This window comes from Mauremys reevesii, linkage group 3, assembly GCF_016161935.1.
Source record: "Mauremys reevesii isolate NIE-2019 linkage group 3, ASM1616193v1, whole genome shotgun sequence".
Taxonomy (NCBI): domain Eukaryota; kingdom Metazoa; phylum Chordata; order Testudines; family Geoemydidae; genus Mauremys; species Mauremys reevesii.
In genome coordinates this window covers 201,593,735-201,619,132 of record NC_052625.1, presented here as the reverse complement: position 1 = coordinate 201,619,132, position 25,398 = coordinate 201,593,735, and the positions used below count along the sequence as shown (strand labels likewise).

Here is a 25,398-nt window from a genome sequence, read left to right as displayed (position 1 = left end):
ACAAATGTCTTGGGCCTTGGTTTTATATCTCCAGCACCACTGTATCCTCCAGCACAGTACATAAGAGCGGCCATACTGGATCAGACCAATGGTCCATCTAGCCTAGTATCCTGTCTTCCGACAGTGGTCAATGTCAGGTGCTCTCAGGGAATGAACAGAACAGGTCATCATCAAGTATGGGGGCATTCATTCAGAACTGATTCAAGAAGATGCTACTTACTGAATCCCCACCACTATTCCTTGCAGCATGGTGTGTTTCATGGAGGTCCCAACAAGTTACTGACCAGGCCTGCTCCCAGTTGTGATATCGGGGGGAAGGGGAGAAAGAGCTCAGTGGTTTGAGCACTGGCCTGCTAAACCCAGGGTTGTGAGCTCAATCCTTGAGGGGGCCACTAGGGATCTGGTGCAAAATCAGTACTTGGTCCTGCTAGTGAAGGCAGGGGGCTGGACTCCATGACCTTTCAGGGTCCCTTCCAGTTCTATGAGATAGGTATATCTCCATATATTAAATATCTGATAAAGCCATGACCTGAGGTAGTATGATTGCTGGCCATACATAAAAACATTAGAGACCTCACACACATGAGAAACACCTGGTTGCTTGATAATGTCTGGAATGATCCATTCTAGTTACAACCCCCCCCCCCAAAAAGGCAGAAAATTAAATCTGTAAAATGGGCTTAACAACAAATACTTCTCTACCTCACTAGTGTATTAAGGGGATTTAATTGGTGAATATTTATAAACATCTTTGAGATCTGAACAGGAAATGGGCTACATGAATACATTTGAAAATGTCCATGATAAGAGAATTCTTTGCAGTGCACTTCTAGCCATGTTGGTCCCAGGATATTAGAGAGACAAGGTGAATGAGGTAATATCTTTTTTTGGACCAACTTCAGCTGGTGAAAGAAACAACCTTTTTCACTTACACGGAAGAGCTCCTGTTAGCTTGAAAGCTTGTCTCTTTCTCCAACAAAAGTTGGTCTAATAAAAAAAGATATTACCTCACCCACCTTGTCTCTTCAATATAGAGAAGCAGAGCAATGATTACCAAACCATGTTAAAAACGGCACCATCTGCTACAAGCCAGGGTCAGCAGCACTGGGTGGTGCTTATCCAATCTGTATCTCCAAATTGTGTCTTGAAGCTTTAGCTTTCAGAAACATGAAACATTTAGGACCTCTCTTTCTGTGGAAAGATTCTTTATTGACTGAAAGCTTAAGAGATAAGAGACAGTAAAGTGTATTGAACCTAAACTATGGTGAGTTTTTTGTTGTGTGTTTTTTTTAAAATCCCAAATGGCTATGCTTCCCGTTAACGCAGTAGACGTGATTTACAGGGTCAGTAACTGCTACTATAAACTGGATAAATCTATGTAACCATTGTGTATCCTTTGTTCAGCAAAGCCAAAATTTATTGCCATTTATTTTGTGTGTGTTCTGCACCCAAAAATTCTGATAGCTATGCCTCTATTTTATCAAGGAGGGAGGGAGTGATTCATGTGTTACTTCACCTTCCTTGTCCCCTCTATAGGTCACCTCTAACAGAGGCCTTTTGCTGTGGAAGCGTCACTTAATTCCTGATATTTATTGCTTGGAATATGGTGAGCTGGAGCCAGTATATGAAGGAAAGAAACAAAGATCAAGCCAGAGAGTGCTAGTTTTTCCGTAGCAAACAATCCAAATTACTTCCACCCCAGCTACTTGCAGTCAAAAGACAATAGCCTATTTTCTAGCCATTTCTCCTTGGCAGTGAATTATGCTAGTTTGGAGTAAGGCACTCCTATTTCAGGATAAGAGCATCCACACACAAAGTTAAAGCAAGAATGATTCATCTGCTTTAAACTCACACCCTACCTTACTCCAGATTAATTTTCATGTGTAGTCAAGCCCTTAGAGTCAAAGCAGCGCCCTGGAGGTAAAAGACTCCATCCTTCTCTCTTTACCAATCCCCTAAACTCAAAATATTTGTTACATTTTGTTTTTAACTTGGTAGATGCTTCTAAAGTTGCCTCAGTACAAGCTCTTAGCCCTTCCAGTCACAAAAACTGCTTGTGAAAACAGAACAGGTGCAGCTGTATGAACAGAGGCGAGAACTGTCCAGATATCGGTCAACCATTTTTGAATGCCTTCCCATCATATTACCCTTCCCATACCTCTGTTCTTCCTCTTGAGAAATTGCTGGCTGCAGTGTCCACTAAAATCCTACTGGCAGATACTAACTTTTTTGCAGCAGAGACTTGCAGACCCAGCCATTCTGGAGAAACTCACTTAAAATCTTTCCCATTTAACTGCTGTTCCAGTAAAAGAAAAACAGCAGAAATTTTCAAAGCTGCTCAAGGCATTTGAGCATCCAATTTCCATTAATTTTATTACTAGGTCGCTTTGAAAATCTTAGCCTATGTTTCTGGCCTGCAATAGTGGAAGAGTGGGATTCCTTGTACAATCAATTCAGTGACATTAGGAAACAGCACTTTCCAGGAGAACAAATTCTATGTAATGATCAAGGGTAGGAGACATACTATATCTACAATTAGGTGAAAGGCATCAACAACAAGGAGGGAGAGGAAGTGTTTAGGGTGCTCTGAGGGGTAGAATTCCATGTCCATTTTGTGTCATCCCATCTCACAAAGGATATAGCAGAAATAAGGGGGTTCAGAGACCGGTGACGAGAGTTAGAGTCTTGGAGAGACTGAGCAGCTTGGGAAGGCTTAGTTTAGAGAGGAGACAGAAGAGGGGAGAGGGCCGAGGTGTATGAATGGTAGAGAAGGCAAGTCAGGTACTTCTATTTACCTTCTCATATAATAAGAGTAACGGGACAGTCAAGCAGTGAAATGTTAAAGGCGAAACATTAGCAACTGATAAAAGGAAATAAATACTTTTCACACTGTGCATAAACCACCTGGGTAACTCATTGCCCCCAAGGTATTGCCCCCAAAGATAGAAGCTTAGAATGACAAAAAAATAAAATAAAAGAACTGGACATTTATCTGGGAAATGGGAACATCCAGTTTCAGGAGCAGACTGGACTCTGCTGCCCATCAGTTTCCAGGACTGCCCTCCTCCACTGGCATACAGCACCAAGCACATTGCTGCTGCTCATCTAAATAACTAACGTGCGTATTTGAGTAATTTCTCTTACTCTGTTCTCCCAAAGATGCTCTGAGCTCATCAGCTGATCTCTGTTCAAATGCGATAAACCTACCATTGAAAAAAGCACCACACAATTATTCTATCAGAAAGAGTCCTATCTAAATGCTGTTTTCATACAAGTGATAATTTAATTCATGTTTCTGATACTCATTAACAGTGCCCTTGAAGTTCCCATTGAACAGTCCCCTTCCCATGAAATGATTGATTCATGGATTTAAAAAGAAATAATGTATCTGTGTGCGCATGCGCACGCACACACAGAGGAAGGGTGGTCTAGTGGTTAGGACTCTAACCTAGAACATGGGAGAACTGGGTTCAAGTCCCTGCTCCACCACAGGTACTGCCTGTATGACCTTGGGCAAGTCACTTAGCCTCTGATTCCCCCTCTGTACAATGGGAACACTAGTACTTTCCTACCTCACAGAGGCCATATAAATACCTTGCACAGATACTTACACACTGTCTCAATTACCAGAGTTTTTTCCTTTTTCAGTCTAGCTTCTGCATTTCCCAAAAGGAAAAAAACCAAAACCAAACCAGATGCACCTCCATCCCTTTTACACAGCATGGTAATATTAAACCATCAGTGGATATGGGAGCACAATAAGGATTGCATTGCAGCTCAGGGAACCAATCAGGGTAGTAGCAGACAATTGCCTCTCTGAAAGCTACCCAAATGCTAAGAGTAAACAAATGCACAATGGAGAGCACTGGAGCCTGCACAGGGATGTGGTAGTGCGTTGGGGGGTGGGTTGTAGGTGTTTACCGCTTTTTTTTAATAAAGTTGGATCCATGTATTTTATAAAATAAAAGGAAGCAAACTTGGGGGCTATAAATCTGATCTGTGTGTTCTCCTGAAGTGCACCTCACTCCAGTCATTTCTGACCTTACCAGAAGCCCTAGATCAGCGATTTTCAAACTTTTTGAGCTGAGCTCCCCGCATCCCCCACTTTGAGTTACAATTTTTGGTTGCCCCACCCCCCACCCCAGATAAAAAAGAGGCGAATCAGGGGGTGGAGGTGGCATGAGGCTGGCCCAAACTGCCTGGCATTGCTGCTCACTCCCATGAACGGGGGCACGTCTCAGTTTGAAAACCTCTGCCCCAGATGGACTAGCAGACTCATCATGCACTTTTTTCTATGGGCCAAGTTTTCAATGTGCCTGAGCCCTTGTCACCACTTTAAAACCTGTATTTGCAAAGTGGTCAGTAAACGACAGGAATTAGCAATGAAGAGACCCATTAGAGCCTTGATTCCATCACCAGGGGCCAGCAGAGGCCAGTTCAAATCCCCAGCGCACACACCAGTTGCAGCTACAAACCCCTCATCTGTGTTAGAGGACATTACGGTGGAAGCAGCAGTGCTCACTATACTGTTTGTCCTTATGAATTATTTTTATTACCATAGTGCCTAGGAGCCTTAGTCATGAACCAGGATCCCAGAGTGGTAGGCACAGAACAAAACAATAGCCTGTCTATACCTGTAACCGTCCCAGTTAGAGCATTCCCTCATTTACCATCAGAAGCCTGATGCAAAGCCCACTGTAGTAAATCTTTCTATTGACTTAAATGGACTGGATCAGGGGTATAAATTATTCCCAGCTCCGTAATCCTACTGTGTTGAAGTGAATTACCTGAGATTTTACTAGATAGTGCTACAGCATCTTTATACGTTGTGGTGTTAAGATAACAGTTTGGAATTCAGTTGTTGCTGTTTATAGTAATTCCTGGAATAAAGGCACTGTTTTAGCTGTAACATATCCTCACCACTGTCCCCAGGGTGATTTTACTTTCTTTTGTGGGTGAGAGGAGAAAGGTATTTTATATTAAAAGCCAGTGAAACTGACAGTCTAGGCTGCAGACAAAGAATTTTTAGCTCAGGGGCTAGATCAATCTCTAATCTTAACACTGGAAATATTCTAACTGTATCTCACAATTTTTAGATATCAGAGTAATTAACTTAATCTACACATGGAGCTGACAATTGTTTTTAATAGCAGTAAAATAGTTTGGAGGTATCTGATTATCAACAGGCCGCCCAGGGAATTAAAGACGCTCCACTAAAATCAGAGGATGCAGTTAACGCAGCATAAACACACACACCAGTCATGACAGACTGCTTAATTAATCCACCCTTTGATGGTGGATGTTTTTTCACCAAGCGGTTTATTGGGTGTTGTGGAAAAAAAGTTGCGAAGCCTTAAAGCCTTTGGTAGGCGGTAGGAAGGGAGCACACAGAGAAACAGAAGGCATTTCAGAGACATGCTAGGGACCAACAAGGGCACTTTGGAAAGCAGAGAGATGCAGGGCAAATTAGGAAGTATGGCTGGAGTGTCTTGCATTCTGAGACTAGGCTTTAGAACCTGATTCACTAGGGTAAGTTTTTAAGAACCGTGTGTGGGTGTTAGCTGTGGACGTTTCCATTATTCTTGATTCACTGCATACCCTGCTTGAAATGTAGTTCAGCACCTGGAAAGAATGAACACTAGGGACTACATCTTACTCCTATTCAGTGGGAACATTGTGACTATTGGGCCTACAAAGCCTATTGCAAACTGAGATATAAGAAGTATGTCAAAGTTCATAAGATGATACAATAACCAAGAAAAACAGGTCAAGTTAGTTACAACACAATGTTGTAACAAGTGCAAGAGAATCAGACAAAGAAGCCGGATTAGTTTGAACCAGTATTTCTCAAACTTTTCTAGTGGTGACCTCTTTCAGACAGCAAGCCTCTGAGTGCGACCCCCCCCCCACTTATAAATTAAAAACACTTTTTTAATATTTAACACCATTATAAATGCTGGAGGTGAAGCGGGGTTTGGGGTGGAGGCTGACAGCTCACGACCCCCCCAGATAATAACCTCACGACCCCTTGAGGGGTCGTGACCCCAAGTTTGAGAACCCCTGGTTTAAACCAAGAAGGCCACACTGATATAATCCAAGGACTGTTGAAATTAAGCTTGGTAAAAAAAATAGATGTGGAATCAGAAGTTAATAGACCAGAATTGGTGTGACACCTATGAGGCCTAATTGCTGGACAAAATAATGTGGGCAATGAAGAAGGATGCCCACTTTTCCCCCTTTTGGGTTTCTTAAAGAGAGACTTTGGAAAAGCCTTGTTCAGATCAGTTCTCCCACTCATCTCCCCACCCAACTTGCATCCCAGCCCAGCCCATCCCCCTGAACTGCCACTCATTTCGGCTCATGTAAAGGACTTTCTTTCTGAGAGCAAGGCTGGCGGGCTGGCCTTAATCGTGTTCAAGGAATTTTGTTTTCACCTGTGAGTGCTGAAAGTCATCACATTATCAGGACATTCAATCCTCAACCCATCGGTGGGGATTTGCGACTGCCAGCACTGCAAAGGCACATAAGATCCTGCATCATTTTCCCTGCCCTTGTTGTGTTATTTTCTGCCCCTCTTTCATTCCTTTTAGCCCCTTTCTCACTCTCTTGGCTTTTCATCGAATCCCAAAGTCAACTATACTGTATTCATCCAAGCCTGTCTCCTTTAAGAAGAAAAGATCCAATCCGATGACTCCCTGACCAGATCATAAGCCAGGATCCAAGCAGCAGGTGTTGTGGCTGACTTGCCAGCCAAAAGCGTTCACTCATCGCTAACCAGCAGTCCAGCGTTTCAAAAACCATCAACAAAAGCCATATTTCACCCATCTTTTCTATTGTCCCTTCTCCAGCTTGTGTCTGTTAGGAACAGGATAAGTAAATGCTCTCTACACATCAAAAATTAATCCTGTCTTTTTCACCAAAGAAAGGTTGTTCCAAAAATAAGACTGATATTTTGCCTCCAAAAGGAGAAAGTCAAAAGCATGATTAAAGTCTACGTTTGTTTTGCGTAATCACTCAATCACAGCTTCAATATAAAGGTCTGTTTTAATTTTGTGTTCCTTCTTGTGTTTAATTAATAAACTTTTAATCTGAATAAATGTTTTTGTGCATATGCCAAGTAACCAAGTAAAACCAAGGCCCCTGTTTAAAATAACTCTGAACCTACCTAACGTCGGACAGTGAAAGAGTTTATAAACACCATTAAGATCAATATCCATATCACAGGAACCTACCAGGCCCTCAAAGCAAGGTATACAGGTGGTAGACAGTGGAGATTTCCAACCCATCTCCAAGGATGGGTCACTGGTCAAACCCCTCAGAGCAAAAGACCATGGTGTTGGTCAAGACATTTAATCTGAGGCCTCCACCTATGTGACTGCAGCTATGCACATGAAAGCATTTACAAATGTTTTTGAGCACAAATGATGGAATTTATACACACAAACCAGCCTACAAAATGTGCATGTGCAAAACTGCTCAATCTCAGATACAAGATAGATAGAGGCTCCTCTGAAAATGTAACCGTCTTCTCTCAGAAAGCCACCTCTATCTACACTCCTCAGTCCTCAACCCTGTTCCTCCCGTTTACTCTAAGTGGAGATACACCTCTACCCCGATATAACGCGACCCAATATAACACGAATTTGGATATAACGCGGTTAAGCAGCACTCTGGGGGGCCGGGGCTGCGCACTCTGGCGGATCAAAGCCAGTTCGATATAAAGCGGTTTCATCTATAAGATTTTTTGGCTCCTGAGGACAGCGTTATAGTGGGGTAGAGGTGTATATTGGTTCCCTTCAATACATGGATTCTATATAAAAGTCTCTTTGAAGGCACAAGTTGTGCCACATCTATTTAAGTTTTGCTCCCGAGATGCACATCTTGATTCTGCAAGGACCCCAAAGGGCCAGCAGTCAAGCAATCTTACTTGCTTCAGCAACGTGCTCACCCAGGACATTCCTTTGCAAATAGCAGACAACACTGAGCACTTATGATTTAAGCTCCTTGTATATTGATAAGGCATCTTGAAATAGAGGATTAATAGTTTCTTAACTCTAGACAACATGAGTGCCCATTTCGATTAGGAAGGTAGCTTCATCCCCAACAGCAAGGTTTAGTCTCTATGCACTTTGAAATTAGTGGCTTGGTTTGAACAAAGAGCATATTTCTACTCAGAGTTCGATAAGGGCAAACACACGTGTTGATATCAGACCCCTTTCCATGAAGGCAGGTAAAATGGAGGAGTGGATATTGCGTAGTAACATTTTCATCAGGCTTACAATAATAATGGCAGGGTTAATGGTACATTCTGACATCTCCCTCCCCAAAAACTATTTTCATAAATAATGGAATGAAAGCCAATTGTGTGACCATGGTCAAAAGGACTATTTCACAGATCCAAAAGCATTAGTCACAGAAAGAGAATGGGCTCGTGGAGCTCTGGCTTTTAGGAAGCCACCTAATCTTGGCACTGATCACACATGGTGCCTCCGTATTTGCTTACCTCGGCATGAGGAAAGGGAGGTTCCGGGAGATACACCTTCGTCTGTTTATTATGACACAGCCTTTAAAAGGAGGGGAAAAAACCTGGGTTAGAGACATGCAGAAAAACATACTGTAGTATCTGCTGCCATCTACTGTTAAGATTTTCTGGACAGTCATTGCACTTCCGTGACCTGCAGCACAAAGCCTCCCACTTTAACAGGGGGACTGGAAACAACAAAAGAAAGAGAAGATGCCTGGGTGGGTGGGTTATTATGATCTAAAGAAGGTGTACGTCAGTACAGAGCTGAAATTGCTTTAGAACCATTTGATAATTAATAGAGTCCTCTTGCCTGTGAAAATGGATATGTTACTCAGCATTTACTGACATCTTACATACACTAGGACCTCACCGATTCTCACTCAATATCCTGCAAACCCCAATAGCCCTCACAAAAATATCTATTCAAAGGTTTCAACCGTCTTAAAGATTTCACCCTTCCATTTGCTGTAAACTAGTCCCCCTGTATACATTTCATTATTGTGGGTATAAGGCTAGCAAATGGCTTCTCTCATCCCTCCTTGATGTTCACTGGCATCGGCTATTTTGCGTCAAGCATTCCTTTCACAAATTAGATATTGCAAGCTATTGACGGACTTCAGCAAGATCATTTGATTCATTCCAACTTGGGAGGTAGAATAAAAGAGCAAATCTGGCAGTGGTCTAGGACGGTGATGATGCAATTGTATAATATAGTAACATTACTTTGGTGACTTGTCCTAGGAAATCCAGCAAAGGAATCCTACCAGCATGAAACATCCTTAATTTTTATTATATAGCAACAAAACTAGGTCTAAAAAACGCTGAGAAAAATCCTCACTGCACCAAAAAATTAAGCAGTTCGGGGCTTGTCCAGGTGGATGTAATGTGCACTAGCCAGCCACACACTGTAGAGTGTTTTGACCTAGGTCAAAGTGTGGACAAAGCCCTTCGTCTAGCACACTATCATGGGACTGTCAGACAGGAATTCCTCAGTTCTAACCCCAAATCCATCTGTGGTTTTAGAGAAGTCACAACCTCTGCCTTGGTTTTCTGTGAACAAGGTAAATATTCTTACAAGGTAAATATTTTACCTTGTAAGAATGCCTGAGGATTAGTAGTGTCTCTACTGACTTTTGAAGATAAATTACCATACAAGTAGGATTAAAGTATGTTTTAAACTGGTCTCAAATAATAAATATTCTAGAATTTCAGTAAACTATTAAGTGTCTGAATTCTGCAAACTAGATGTAATTGACAAAATACGATTTCCACTTGCATGCTATGCTTTGTGCTGCCACACCACTGTACTTGTTAAAAAAAAAAAGTGCTAACCAGTCTTGAAATTTTATAACACCTTGATTCAAACTATGTATAAAGGAATCACTTAATTCACTATTAAAGTACAGCCACCAGTCAAATAAAATACAGCAGCTGTTTAAGTGCAGTACTATTCAATGGGTTTAATTTAGAATACCTACACTGAAATTTAGTTAGGGCCCAAAAACTAGATTTCCCTACTCTTGCTTAAAGTAGCATGGCCTCTTAATCCATCAGATTTTATCCTTTCCTTATCCAAATACTTCCAGAAGAATTCACTCATCTCAGTTTCTCCCAGTTTTTCTCCCAGCACCTTGTTTTTCTGTCTTCCAGATCAAAAGATCTCTGAGGCATGGATTAGCTTATTGTGTTGTACAGGATCTTCTTATTGCTTAACAAATACATAATCATCACAAGTGGTCAGGCCCACAGTTCTATGGCTCATCTGAGTTAGGAATATAAAAAAACCTCACCAGTTTATGTAGTTGGACTGTGTATGCTCCTTGGAGCATTGAGTGAGACTCACAACGGACAAGAAAAATGCATCTGAAAGTCACTCTGAGCAAGTGCATTGTTTACTCACTGGCTCTGAGTTCCAGTGCCAAACACATATGTATGTTGAATCTGTTTAAAAACAGATTCAACATACATACTACTGGACCTAATGCCACTCTAATTACAGAACACCCATGCACACCTATTCCTGTAACTGAAAAGGCATGTACATAATTCCTATGTCGTGTCTGTGCAACACAAAGCACAGTTTATAGACTCACAGACTTTAAGGGCAGAAGGTAGAGGTGTATTTCAGATGAGGTCTCATCGGTGCCTTGTATAACAGTACTAACCCTTTCATGTATAGCTCAGTGGTTTGAGCATTGGCCTGCTAAACCCAGGGTTGTGAGTTCAATCCTTGAGGGGGCCATTTAGGGATCTGGGGCAAAAATCTGTCAGGGGATTGGGTCCTGCTTTGAGCAGGGGGTTGGACTAGATGATCTACTGAGGTCCCTTCCAACCCTAATAAATCTATGATTCTATATCCTGTATGTTCCAAGTAGACAGAATCTGCAGCTATCAGCGTTCACTCTGCACACCTTTACTGTAATGTGTACATTGAACTCCAGTCTGACAGAGTAGCCCACTAACACCTACCACTCGGCAAAGATCTGGGAGAACTCCAGGGAGCTGTTGGCAACAGGTGAGATGAAGTAAAAGGGGACATTGGAGAGTCCTGCAGAGTCGATGTACTGATACAGACACTCCAGCAGGTCATATATCACTCCAGAAGGATAACATGGAACCAGGACGTTTCCTCCATTCCGGACAGTCATAGCTTGAGGGAGAAAGAGAAGGGAGAATTAACAGGTTTCAAAAAGTGCTTTTCATCCCAATAAGCTCCACAGGGCAAAGGGAAGCAGCTATCTAGATAACTGGTGCACAACATGTTGCTTAACAGAGTGAGTGATGTGTGTAGAGAGATTTCTGACCCCTCAAGACTTCACAGCCTTAAGGGAGACAAAATCAGACCCTCGTCCTCGAAAAGCACAGCTTTGAGCAAAAGGAGCTTCTGTTAGCCGTGGGATCTATGATACACACAGTGCCTGTCTGACACTCCATCCAGTAGAGGGCAGTGCTGCGCCAGTACACAAGAGGAGAAATTTTGACAGAGGAAACTGACCAAAGACACTCCTGACATAAAAAACACTCTATAAATCTACTTGTGTCCATGCAGAACAGCTGTTCTTCAGTCTCATCTGAAAGATCCCATACCTTGTAAATTGTTTTGTACTCAGTTTTGCTATTTCAGATAAATGGCTGAGGATTTTAATTTGTGGTTAGAAAGTATAGTTTTTTCAAACCTGACCCAGCCACCCCAAACATGAAGAGATTTTCTTTTCTAAAGTTGCAAATGCCTCTAAATTCCTTCAACACAACAGGAGCAGCTGCAAAAGGTGTCAGCTGTATAAGTCATGGGCAGGCAGAGAACAAGTGGAAAATAAAAATACTTTTCCTGTGCAATCTGAGTATAAAGCGACAAAGAGTCCTATGGCACCTTATAGACTAACAGAAATATTGGAGCATGAGCTTTCGTGGGTGAATAACCACTTCGTCAGACAATCTGAGTATGGCGCTGTAAGGAAGCCCAGGAGAAACATTTTATTTATCTGGCTGCATGCAGCTACACAACTGCTGTAGCACCTTATGACAAAGCATTTCTCCGTTGTCAATCTCAATGAGAAATCGTTGCCGAACTGGGATTTCTTCTGTGGCCATAGGGCAAAACCCATCTACCGACGTTAATTGAAATGCAGCAGCAGTAATATTATGCATCAAAGCATTAAACAAAAATCTGTGAAAGCTGGAAATGCATATATTAAATCTTGCTATAATTATGTCCGTGACTTCAATTTGTTGACAAACTCAGATGGGCAAAGATCTAGCACATTAGGGGTATTTAGGTGCCTAAAGAAGCATATGGGAGTTTTTGAGAATGCCACTACATGCCTAGGTGCCCAACTTCAAACAGGAGATGCGTTTACTACATACTGTTTTCGACAATGGGTCAGAGAGGCCTTTCCCGGTATTTATCAGAGCTGCATTACACATCAGTGAAGGTCAAGAAGAGGACTGGGGTTACTGTCCTCTCCTGGGTCATATGATAACAATGAATAAAAATAATCATCCTTTGTTTTTAAAACCAGCTAGAGGATTTAATCTTACATTTCTCCCAGCTGGCTTTGAAAATCTTAACTCCCTGTACCTCCCCCTATGCCCATTTTCCAGATGAGGAATTTATACTTGTCTGCCTCACAGGAGCGTTGTGAGACTTAAATGTTAGCAAGTGCTTTGACCTCCTGTGGGATGATGCTGTAGAAATGCAATCTCAACCTAAGGAACTGGGTGACTATAGGCAAGAAGTGCTGGAGCCCAGAACTCCTCACACCTAGCCCTTGACATCAGGATTGGATGACACTGCCTTCCATTCTTCCCAGTTTAAACAGGAAGGACAATGGCACCCTCAGCTTGAGGAGAGATTTAAACCAGGGACAGGATTATGCCAGGATTTGGCAGAAGCTTTCGAAGAAGCTTAACAGGCTCTGTAAAAAGGTGTGGCTGATGCCCCTGTGGGCTGGCATGGCACTGTCAGCGTGTCCTGCCTTTGCATCCCCTGACTGGGGTGGCAACAGGTTTGCTTTAACAGACCAGGGTAAGGAGAATCCCCCACTCCCCCACCATTAACAAAATAGCACGTCCCATTTTAATAAGGTTCTAAGTCAGGAGCAATTACAATAACTTGTTCAGAAAGTCCTCACATCAGGACCCTGGTGCAGAGCTCCCAATACCACAAAACCAAGTCTCTTGTCTGGCTGGGCTGGTCTCCTGGAGTCAGAGGCCATGTCTACACTACAGAATTGTGTTGACCTAACTTATGTCGGCATACAGCCACTGCAGTTATTAAGTCGCTTGTGTGCGCGCACACTTGGCTCCTTGTGTCAGCGGTGCACGTTGTCAGGAGGAGCATTTGTATTGCCAGTGTGGGGCATTGTGAGGCCAGTAACAGTTGACGTAAGCAACGCGGTGTCTACACTGACATTGTGTTGACCTAATTACATCGACTGTGAGTCGACACGGCTCACTGAGGTGGTGTTACTAAATCGGTGCAGAGACACTCTGACGTCAGTGGGAGCCAAATTTAAGTGAAGATCCTTCCACACAGCTAGGCCGATGCAAGGCAGCTTATGTCAACCTCACTGTGCGGTGTACCCAGGCCTGAGACACAAACCGCATCCCACTGCAGCCTGCGTGGCTTCTACTCCCCTCTCGTGCTCGCCTTCCTGTTCAAGGAGCCCAGTGCTAGAGCAGGCAGGGCCTCCTGGATTACACCCCAGGCTATTTCGGCCATAGGCTCCAGTCTGTCCCTTAAAGGGGTAGTATGCTCCTTCACAGTCTCAGAGTTTACAGGCTGTTATAACATCTGCTCAGATCTAGTTTGCTCTCATTCCTTCCTCAGACAGGTTGAGGTACAGCACAATTTTAACGATCCCTTCTTTTAAGTACAGTTCATATGCATAGCTCTATCTTATTCACGGCTCAGTGTTTTAAGTCTTACGTTTATTCCTAGAAACTATCTTATGGCTGTAAGCTACATGTCTGGCTGACATGACAGCTGAAAGTGGGGCTGATGGGAAATACGCTGCCTCACTTGGATTTCTCCTTTTCCTTTTGTAGAAGTTTCTCCCCATTTTGGTTAATTGTGCCTAACTGCTTTCATTGAGTTGCATCTCTCTGAATATTACATTGCTCATGAGATGTAGAGGGCATGACAGATAATTAAACATGTGAGCTGTAGACTTGCAGTGTTTTGCATAAACATTGTTGGTTCTGTCTATCCAGATCCGGGTAGGCAACCTATGGCACGTGTGCCGAAGGCGGCATGCAAGCTGATTTTCAGTGGCACTCACACTGCCCAGATCCTGGCCACCGGTCCGGGGGGCTCTGCATTTTAATTTAATTTTAAATGAAGCTTCTTAAACATTTTAAAAACCTTATTTACTTTACATACAACAATAGTTTAGTTATATATTATAGACTTATAGAAAGAGACCTTCTAAAAACATTAAAATGTATTACCGGCACGCGAAACCTTAAATCAGAGTGAATAAATGAAGACTCGGCACAGCACTTCTGAAAGGTTGCCAACCCCTGATCCAGATGTTGGTTCAACAGGTATCACTTGTTTGCACAGTGTCAGTTACTTGCCTATATAGTACCTAGCACAACTCGATCCTAATCCATGACTGAGGTTCTAAAATGCTACCATAAATGAAATATTAAGGGTGAACCCTATAAAACAGGGGCATCCAGACCACCTGAAAGTCTTCACAAATGCATTGTTCTGTACACACTACAGCTTGACAGGAAACATTTTTCTCATCCTACAACAAATTTGAGATTTAAAAAATTTTCCCATTTCACACTGGAAGGAAACCAAGAATTTGGGGCATTTTTTGCAAAAACAGCAAGACATCCCCACCCCAGAACAGTCAAAAGCCTAGGAATTAGAGCCCTCTCCTGGGATGTGAGAGACCCAGGTTCAAGTTCCTATTCCAAATCTGGCAGACCAGGGACTTGACCTTGGGACGCCCACATAGCTACCGGTTATTCTAGGGTGAGGCTCTTTGAAATTCCATCCTGCACCCAAAAAACCTTCCTGAAAGTGTCATCAACCCAGATACGTTCCCATGAAAAATTTCAGTTTGTGACAAACTGGCATTTTCCTACGAAAAACTTCAGTCAAAAAACTGTGCCAGACCGCTGTCTTTGAGTTGCATCTCTTTGAATATCACATTATGAGATGCAGAGGGCATGACAGATCATTAAACAGGTTAGCTGGAGACCCTGCAGTGGTTTGCATAAACATTGTTGGTTCTTTCTATCCAGATGTTGGTTCAACACATCATTTGTTTGCACAGTGTCAGTTACATGCCTACAGAACTGGACCCTAATCCATGACTCTCCGTAACACACAAATCTGCTCTCAGATACACCAGGGTGACTTCTACAGATGTCAATAAGTGGATGTGCGTATCGGAAAGCAGAGTTTTGAGCCCAATTTATCTTGACGATGTACTGAAAATGTAATATAGTATTATAATTTTGGCATTTCAAATTTAATCTCGTTCAGTAACTCCACAACAAATTGGTTGAATTTACAACTCAGAACAAGATACTTGAATTTCTAACAGCTGCTGGTGCAAGGTCAAGTTGGCATCTGAATAAAAACACCCCCAGAGAGAGTCTGAACATTTTGCTGATGATGCCCAAGGCAATGCAAATACAAGTCCATCTTTCATAGCTGCAATGAATCGGTGCAGCAGCGCGGAGCACTGTAAAAAGTGGTTTGTCAGTAAACTAATATGACTTGGAAGATAAGCTCAGGGTGGGGAATTATGCACGTGACCCTAATAATGGGGGTTGGGTGTCTAAGCCACAGAGTGCTGTGATGCAAATGAAAACTGAGCTGAAGGTGAAGCTTTTGCGGTTACACTCCTGATCTCAGCTACATGTTAATAGTCACAAACATGCTGTTATTTTAGGATATTGGCAAAGGAATAAAATGTGTGTCTGCTTTATTGCATAACAAAATGCAATTCACAGATTTTAATGCTCAGTGACCATTATGATCATCTAATTTGACCCCGTGTAACACAAGCCATAGAATTTCATCCAGTAATTCCCATAGCAAGGCCAATGTCCTATGGTTGAATGGAAGCATATATATCTTTTAGAAAGACATCCGATCTTGATGTAAAAACTTCATGGAGAATCCAGCAAATCCCTTGGTCAACAATTTGCCCTCTAACTAGAATTATATCCCCACATTGGGATTTAAAGAGAATCTTTAAAGTGAGAGGGAACATCCATCTAGTGATTTTGCTCTTGAATTTATGCATGGATGAGAATTTACTATCTACTGCTTTTGTCAGAAGGGGTTGGCAAGCAAGAGCCAAGATTCCAGGGTTCTGTTCCCAACTCTGCCACAGGCTTCCTTTGTGACCTTGGGCAAGTCACCTAACATATGTGCCTCACGTTTCCCCAACTGTAAAATGGGGCTAATAATACTTGTTTACCTAACTATGGTGCCATGAGGCTTAGTTTAGTTAGGTTTCTAGCCCTTTGAGTTCCTCACTATACAAGAGTGAAACTGTGATTTTTGTTACAACCCTGACTGCCTTCAAAATATATAGTTTACAATAAAGGTGTTTGCTAGAAGAACAGGCAGAAGCAGCAGAACATCTGTGAGGAGAAACCATGAGGACAGAGGAATAACCACAGGAAGGGATGGGGTAGGAGGGAGAAGAGAGGGGGAAAAAAAGTCAGATGTCACATTTCAAACAGGCTGGGAAATGCTGCAACTCACACTCTGATGTTACAGCTTGCAATTAGCAGCTTTTGCAGCTGTGAAAGCTTGTGATTAGGTTTTATATTTCTGTGGCCTATAAATACATATAAAATAAAAAATAAAGAAGATTGTGCAGTTTGCTTCTGATATATTTGTAAGTCAGGTGTAAGAAAAGAAACAGAAAGGCACAAAAATGGTGTGCAAGGATTTTACACTGGGTGAGATACAGGAAGGAAAAAGGAATATTTCAGCTGGGGTGTCTATTCAAAACCTAGGCAACACGTAGTCGGTTGGCAGCGAGGCTGCATACTTAGCAAACCAAGAGCAGCAGATGATTAAATCTCATTAAACCTGCTCCATTCCAAAACATCTCAGGTACAACCCGTGTCTCTTAAGGCACTTTATTAATGACATCAGGAGCACATCGTAAAATCTAAACAGCTAGTTTTATGCCAGAAGATACAGTCAGGCAACTTATCCAGTTCCGGGAATCACCAAATTATTTCCCACCAAAAGCAATGAATAAGATTATAAAATAAGCAAAGTGCTTCTTACAATAGTGACCTACCCAGGTTACTGCAGAACTCCCCCACCATGCCGTCTGGGTTAGCGGTGGGAATCTGGGTAAGCCCCGTCAGAATGAGAACATCGCTGTTTTTAAGAGAAGCCTGGTCCATGGCCTGAAAAAGAATGAAGTGAAGTAAATTCAGTAACAGTCACAGCACAGGTGTTCCCTGTTTTACAGTAAGAGGAGGATTGGTAATAAAGTAACAACACAGCACTGCAGAGATTATGGAACAAGTTAACTTCCGACCCTCCTGCATCTGTGGAGATGCAACAAAAGCTAGCCAGCAGCTTAGAATCATAGATTAGGGTTGGAAGAGACCTCAGGAGGTCATCTAATCCACTCCCTGTTCAAAGCAGGACCAACCCCAACTAAATCATCCCAGCCAGGGCTTTGCCAAGCCAGGCCTTAAAAACCAGGGGTGGCTCCAGGCCCCAGCACGCCAAGCGTGTGCTTGGGACGGCATGCCGCCGGGGGTGCTCTGCCGGTCGCCGGGAGGGCGGCAGGCGGCTCCAGTGGACGTCCGCTGGTCCCGCGGCTCCGGACCGGTCGCGGGACCGGCGACCGGCAGAGCGCCCCCCCATGGCGTGCCACCGTGCTTGGGGCGGCGAAATGGCTAGAGCCGCCCCTGTTAAAAACCTCTATGGATGGAGATTCCACCACCTCCCTAGGTAACCCATTCCAGTGTTTCACCACCCGCCTAGTGAAATACTGTTTCCTAATGTCCAACCTAGACCTCCCCCACAGCAACTTGAGACCACTGCTCCTTGTTCTGTCATCTGCCACCACTGAGAACAGCCGAGCTCCATCCTCTTTGGAACCCCCCTTCAGGTAGTTGAAGGCTGCTATCAAATCCCCCTCACTCTTGTATAGCCATGTCTGTATCTTCCAAGAAAAGGCATATTATTGAGTTGGCACTAGCCCCCTCTGAAAGTAGCATCCTCAACAGATGAATCATCGTGCGGCCTTAGGAGCTGACAGCATGGCTGAAATGTTAACACTAGAAATTTCTGAAGATGTAATGCAGGAAGTGTATTACCCCTGAGCTCCACAGACTGCACTGGCTTCCAACTAGGTTTCAAGTGCAATTCAAGGTCTTAGCTTTGATCTATAAAAACACGTATTGGTTGGGTCTCGGGAACCTCCCTCTCTCCTGGGATCCTTGAGATAGAAGCTGCAGATTTCTTACATGGGGGAGCTGGAGTCAGGGTATTCTCAGTAGAGGGTCCTTAGATGTAGAGCCAGCTCCACTGCCCCGGTGGCAGAGCTAGAGTTAGCCAATTTCAAGACACACTTTTAGTCTCATTTACTTGTCCAGGCATTTGTAGAGGTGTTGGTGGTGGGGGCAGGGAGATGTAGGATGGGACAATTATCACGGATTTTTGTGATCCATTAGGATTTTTATTAATGCACCTAGAAAGCTGTGACTGGTGCATTTAAAAAAATTAAATGTCAATAAAAAAAATTACATTTAAACCCCAAAGTTACATACAGTTGACAAAATAAAACTAAATGATGAAGAGTTGTACAGAAACCGCATCACAAACTTAACTACAGCATCTGCGGTGCAACATTACAGTCAAACTAATGAAGAAAACTACCCTCTACATTGCCACTCCTTTCAACATTAAACCCCCTCCCATGATTCAATCAAAATAGTGTTATAGGATCTCCATTCTTAATTCATGTGTCTTTGCAGCTTGTGCTAGAGGCTACCGGGCTTAAAATAAAAGATGGCTTCAATGTAATGGGTGTCTTCAAAGTGGTGTGCAGTCCTGATTCATTGTGTGCACAGTACTGCACTGATCCCGTACAACCACAAAGTACAAATCAAACTGGATCCACTATGCATGGATAAAGCAGGCAGGTGTCTGATCCTACTGGCTGCAGTGGCGGGTGACATCTTGTCCACACATACGCCACGCTACATCCAGCTCCTAACGGACACAGGCTTACACCACAGAAAATCACCACCACAATCGGCCCCTTTGCTGGCTCACCAGAGGCGCCAAAGACGAAATGGGCCATGAAAATGGAGTGGAAACTTCCACCTGTAGAGACAGTCCCTCTAGGTCAGGGTTGAGATACATTGGCAGGGCGGCGTAAGGACAGCTTGCATTGTGCTGTGCTTAGAGGACTTCATTCTCTAGGGCTAATCATCTGACATTTCAGCAGCATTAAATTAAATTAGGAGGGCAATAAACTCTCTTCCCCCCAACACCCCCACATTAATTATACAGAGTCTAAGATCAGAGATTATATGTAATGGGTGCTAGTATGGAATACATGTATCCCCAATACACAGACTGAAATGGTAAACTTCTGACATGCATCCGACATTCACTCACGAAAGCTCATGCTCCAATACATCTGTTAGTCTATAAGGTGCCACAGGACTCTTTGCTGCTTCTGACTGGGAGAAATTCACTTCTCCCTCCAGGGCTGAGCAATTGGACACTGCAGCTATGGAATAGTTGGGCTACAGAAAGGAACTCTGGCCCCAGCCTGGGGGACCGCATTGCAATCCTCTCACAGCTACCATTGAAACTTTTAGCATGGAGTAACAGCTGCAGCCCCTGTGCACCCCTTGTCTGGTGTTTTAGGGCCATGGATTCTCACATGTGGATCCCTGGCTTCTCCCCTGGCCTACCCCCAGCACAGGTTTTTGCACCAGCCTATGCAAGGCCGATGCAGAGACTCCTTCTGAGAAACTACAGGACCCTGGCACAATTCCCATGCTCCCGGTGTAGCGTGGAGGCAGTGCAAAGATCTTCACACCAGCCCTTGATCTCACCGATGAATTTTGCCCATTGTCTTCAATGGGAGTTGAGGGTGCTCAGCACCTCACAGGGCCAGGCTCATAGAAGACCATCTCTGAGTCCATGAATATGTGTCGTATGCCTGTGACAAATGTAATGCACATACCCAGAAGCGCCAATAATGCGGTAAAATAAATACTGAGTCTGCCAGTGATAATGTACATAACGATTATGCTATATTAGATACCCGTAATTTCAGCTTCTACTGCACTGAGAGGGCTTGCATTGATTCTTCAGGTTAATGTAAACAATAGGTCTTTAAAAGGCTTTTAGTGACACTCCTATCCACACTGTCACCTCAAGGTCTCCACTTTGGCGCCAGTAGGCAATTCCATATGTTTCTGGTGCCAATAGGCATCTAGGCAATGTCTTCAATGGGAACCCTCTGTCAGAACATAAGAGCGAAGAGCAAAAGCCATAGTGTGTCTCCGGCGCAGATCTCATCAACTAAATCCTTTTAAAACTTTGCAACTCTATATGGAGCAGTCACAAAATGGAATCTAGCTGACCACCATGGTACTTCCCATGAAAGTGCTTTAAGTACCTCATATAAGACCTCCTACTCGATCTGGCCTACTAGCACTATATACAAAAGGAATCCATCAGAAAGCTACAGTGACCTGAGAAGGCTACGCTTCTGAGAGGCAGAGGCAAATGTACAGGGCAAAACGGATCAAGGATAACTCTTGAAAGACTGATTACGTGCACAGAAGACACCTGTAATACTCCCCAGCAGCCTGCACGAAAACCATGGTATATCCACAAAATGTTCAGTTAACGTGGCTAGACAACAGATTAACTTGCATCACTGCACTATATTTCAACCTGACTTGCTTGTTGCAGTTTCTCTTCATCAATGCCCTTATGTTCTGTAAGGAAGTCAAGTGTGCTATACTCCACCCAATACTAAGGAAGATCACAGCGTAACAGGGTGAAGGAAAAACAGCTATATTTTAATCCATGAAAGGAGATACATCCAGGAACACAAACACTATTAACTCAATGGAACAGTGGACCAGAATGGAGATCATTGGCTGCTGCTATGTCAATAATGTTGTAAATCAGGTAAATTTTAAAGGGCAATATAAAAAACTAAGACAAAGACTCCTGATGGACTGTTAAGGTTGCACAGCTGAAAGGAATTAAGAATTGAAAGGGTTACTAGTCCTATAGCAATGTTAATCTGGGCATGTTACACATCCCGTATATTTGTGGTACACAGTTACAGCAAGAAAGACTGAAAAAGAAAATAATACGTCTTCCTTGCTAAATAAACACCACAAATACATAGGACATGCAACATGGCTCTTTTAACATTGTTTTCTTGATTTGTTTTAAAATCAGTGGTTCCCAAACTGGGGTTCACGAAATGTTTCATGGAGTTCTCAGGAAAAAATTCCCTAATGGCGGACAGAGCTGTCCTTAGGGACCCCAGGCAGCACTGGGCCAGCAGCCTGGAGCCTCTGGACTTCCAAGAGCTAAGCAGATGAAAGCAAGCTTATCTATCACACTGAGGAGATTTAACCTTCAAGACTCCTTATAAGAAATGGAAAGGGAGGTGGATTTTTTTTGCTGTTTTTAATATTAAATAGGCTGCTAGCGTTGTTTTTAAATTATTATGAAGAACAAGTTTAAGCTTTGTTGTAACGTGCACTGTTTGCCTGAACTGCTCAAGACCTGAATGCATGTGTAGGAGGAACTCTTTGAGTTGGCTTCTTAAATCCCTTGATGCTGTTTCACATCTGATACTCCTTGATGAAACATAGGAGCCTTGTCTTATAATAGGCTTATTCAAAGTGATACAAGCTATGAAAGTGAGATCTTGGAAGAGTGTTGCCGTTTTCATAATGTAATAAAAATACTGTAATGATAAATAATAATTAATAATAGTGTGTAATAAGTATGTCATAAAACCAAATATTATATTTCAAGATCACTGCTTTTATTAATTATACTCAGGTAAAGGAGAAAATCCCTGGAAATATTCATTTTTAGGAGGGGGTTCGCGAGACTTGATGTGTTAGTGAAAGGGGTTCACAGGTTGTTAAAGTTCGGGAACCACTGTTTTAAATCTTAGTTGAATAAGCTTAAACATTAATGTGAGAGGTGTGTCTTTAAGAGAAAACATAAAAAGCGTAGGACAAGGGAGTCAGAAATTGGCTTTGGTCTCACTCCCTACCCAGTGAAATGACTCAAGTGAATTCTGCAGACTAATTCCAAAGCCAGGGGAGCATCCTGCTAACACTCCCTTTCCACTTTATCTCTGGGCAATCTCATCCACAAATAAATTCAACTATCACCTCTATGCAGGTGATTCACAGATCTACCTCGCTAGTCCAGTCTCTTCTGTCCAAACTAAAATCTCTGCGACATCTCCTCATGTGGGGCTAGCTGTCAGTTCAAGCTCATCTTCTCTCCTGCCCTCCTACTACCTCCTTTCTCGACCACTGCATACAGCACCATCATCCCATCTGTCACTCAAGCCCACAACCTGGGCTTCCTCTTCAATGAAGACTTCCCTCTAGTTCCTCACACCCAGGCTATGTCTAAGTCTTTGCCTTTTTTTTTTTTTTGCATAACATTTCTAAGGTACAGCCTTTCCTCTTCATCCACACAACTAAGACTTATCTCACGTCTCCACTATGACAACATCCTTTTTTCTGGCTTTGAAAGATACAATCTTGCCCCATTCATATCAATTCTATTTCCTACTCTATCACTTTTGACCAGTGCAACCCTTTATTTGCACTCTCCTTCTCTACCACATCAAATATAAGTTAGTTTTCTTCACTTTCAAGGCCCTTCATGGCCTTCCCACACCCTACCTATCGTCTCTCATTCATTATCAAGATATCAACTCCTGCCTTCAGTCAGTCAGTAAAGCCAGCCTCCTTTGCCCACTTGTTATATTTTCAAAACAGGCACCTTCACACTTTCTCACATGCTGCCACCTCCTCCTCAAAGACACACTCAGAACTGAAGAGCAGATGAAGGGATTTTGCCCAAAGTTTCCAACAAAAAGAGAACATACCTTTGGATAGAAATGAAGCATGGAAAGTTATGGCTTAATAGATGGTGCTTGTAGCAGCACTGGGCCCCCTGACACTACTGGGTGTTAGTTCAGTACTAACTGAGAAAGATGACAGGTTTCAGAGTGGTAGCCATGTGGAAAATACAGTAGGAAGATAGATAGCTATATATCTATATATACACACACACACGCACGCACACAGAAAATGAAAAAATGGGTGTTGCCAGATCAACTATAATGAGACTAATCAATTAAGGTGGCCTATTCTCAGAAGGATTATCAGCACCTTAATTGATTAGTCTTGTTATAGTTGGTATATCTTCCTACTGTATTTTCCACTGCATGCATCCGATGAAGTGAGTCTTAGCCCACGAAAGCTTATGCCCCAAAAAATTTGTTAGTCTCTAAGGTGCCACAAGTACTCCTCGTTGTTTTTAAGAAAGAAGAGCAACATCTACTGAATTACCCAAACTACTTCCTATAGCACCAAGATTTTCCCATGGAGGTCTTCAACATGTCAAGAATCAACCCTGCCTCACTTTGAAAACAAGAAAGATCATAACCCAAGACAGTCTGGAGAAAAAGGATGGGGATTTAGAGACTCCAATATGTTTATCTATTGTAAATACAGCTGCATTATAAAGGGACCATGAAAATTACCTGTCAAGCTTTTGCATGCACAATACTCAACAGCAGAGATTATAGAGGATACTCTCCTTGGGACAAGGTTACTTACTGATAATGAACCTAACCTTTTTTAATTATTTTATTAAAACCTCCTGCTAATACTTCTCTTTTAACTATTGAAAGTGACAACTTAGTACTGTGAACTCCCAGCCATTCTTTCCACTAAAAATTTATGGATTCTGAGAGAATTAATTTACTGGAAATTACATGTACAGCACTATAAAGACTTACCCTTAGCAGAGCAGGTGGGAAAGGCTGGCACCCAGTTAGCCATCATTCCTTCAAAGCAAGGACATTTCAGAAGTGATACAGAAGCAGCCTGTGAACTGTCTTTAGAGACTATACAGGTTTTTTTTTTAAGCAATGCTGTATTGCTTTGAAGAGGAAAGTTCTAGAGTTAACATGGCCCTTTAAATTAGAGCAGCAGACTTTTACTTCTGGAGATTGGGTTAAAATTTGATCACTGGTAACAAAGAGTTTAGTCATCTCACCTTACTACCTAGAGGATGCTCATCCGCTTAACAGAGTGGCAGTCTTTGCTTAATGCTAACCAGGACGTCTGGCTGATTACAAATGTAGGGCATTAGTACAGCTTAGATGGGGAAACTTTTACAAGGTGCCTGCTGCCATCAGACCCGACCCCAGTGAAGTGAGGGCCCCTGTTTATTGAGCCCCAAATTCACTTCCCCACCTCCGGAAATGGAATCGTTCTATCAAATTTCAAGAGAGTGTTTGTACCTGCGGGTGTGTTGTGAGCAGCGAGGACCCCGAAACATAGGACACCTTTTCATAATGTGATTGTATAATCCAGTTGGAGCTTCCAAGTGCATAGCCGGAACTGAGAGGAGTAACCTGCACAGCACCAAACAGCTCCTGGAAAAAAACAGGTTGAGAGAAATAAACTGAAGAGAACAAACACAGAGACAAATTAGAGCACTGATGAGATCTTATTATAAATAATTATTAACAACACTGTGGTTAGCAATTAGATGAGTAGAGGAATTTAAAAAAAAAAACTCTTAATAATTTAGAGTTTTACTTTTTTTAGTGCCCAGGTGAAACAATTTCACCCCCTCCTGCACTAGTGCAAGACTTCTGTTTGGATGGGGAAGATAGCAGGAGAAGGTTTTACATTTAAAGACAAACTCACTCCTCCTCTCCCCCCACAAGACTATTTCTATTGAAACTATTCTCCATAGATGGTTTTGGAACAGCCTCTCCTTCTACAAACACGCAAAAATAGCCTAAATTCTGAGGGCAGGTCTACACTATGGGGTTAAGTCGACCTAAGTAACGCAACTCCAGCTACGTGAATAATGTAGCTGGAGTCAATGTAGCTTAGGTTGACTTATTGCGGTGTCTACACCATGCTGGATCTGTCGACTTACCTTATCCTTCTCGTTCTGGTGGAGAACCGGAGTTGATGGGAAAACGATCTGCGGTTGATTTAGCAGGTCTTCACTAGACCCACTAAATCGACCCCCAGTAGATCAATCGCTTCAGCATCAATCCCCAGTAAGTGTAGACATACCCTGAGTGTAAACTACTTAG

The 25,398-nt window shown here is 42.7% G+C and overlaps 1 protein-coding gene across 3 annotated transcripts in view; it reads right to left on the bottom strand.

The window, feature by feature from the left end:
* The window catches only part of INTS9 (integrator complex subunit 9), an 83,366-nt gene that overhangs the window by 24,883 nt on the left and 33,085 nt on the right, over window positions 1-25,398 (bottom strand). For all 3 annotated transcript variants that reach the window (XM_039532994.1, XM_039532995.1, XM_039532996.1), the window contains exons 8-11: window positions 24,586-24,720; window positions 17,314-17,425; window positions 10,994-11,174; window positions 8,504-8,564 (exon numbers count right to left, since the gene is read on the bottom strand). In XM_039532994.1, coding sequence (XP_039388928.1) covers window positions 8,504-8,564; window positions 10,994-11,174; window positions 17,314-17,425; window positions 24,586-24,720 — 489 coding nt within the window. The remainder of the gene's footprint in view (window positions 1-8,503; window positions 8,565-10,993; window positions 11,175-17,313; window positions 17,426-24,585; window positions 24,721-25,398) is intronic.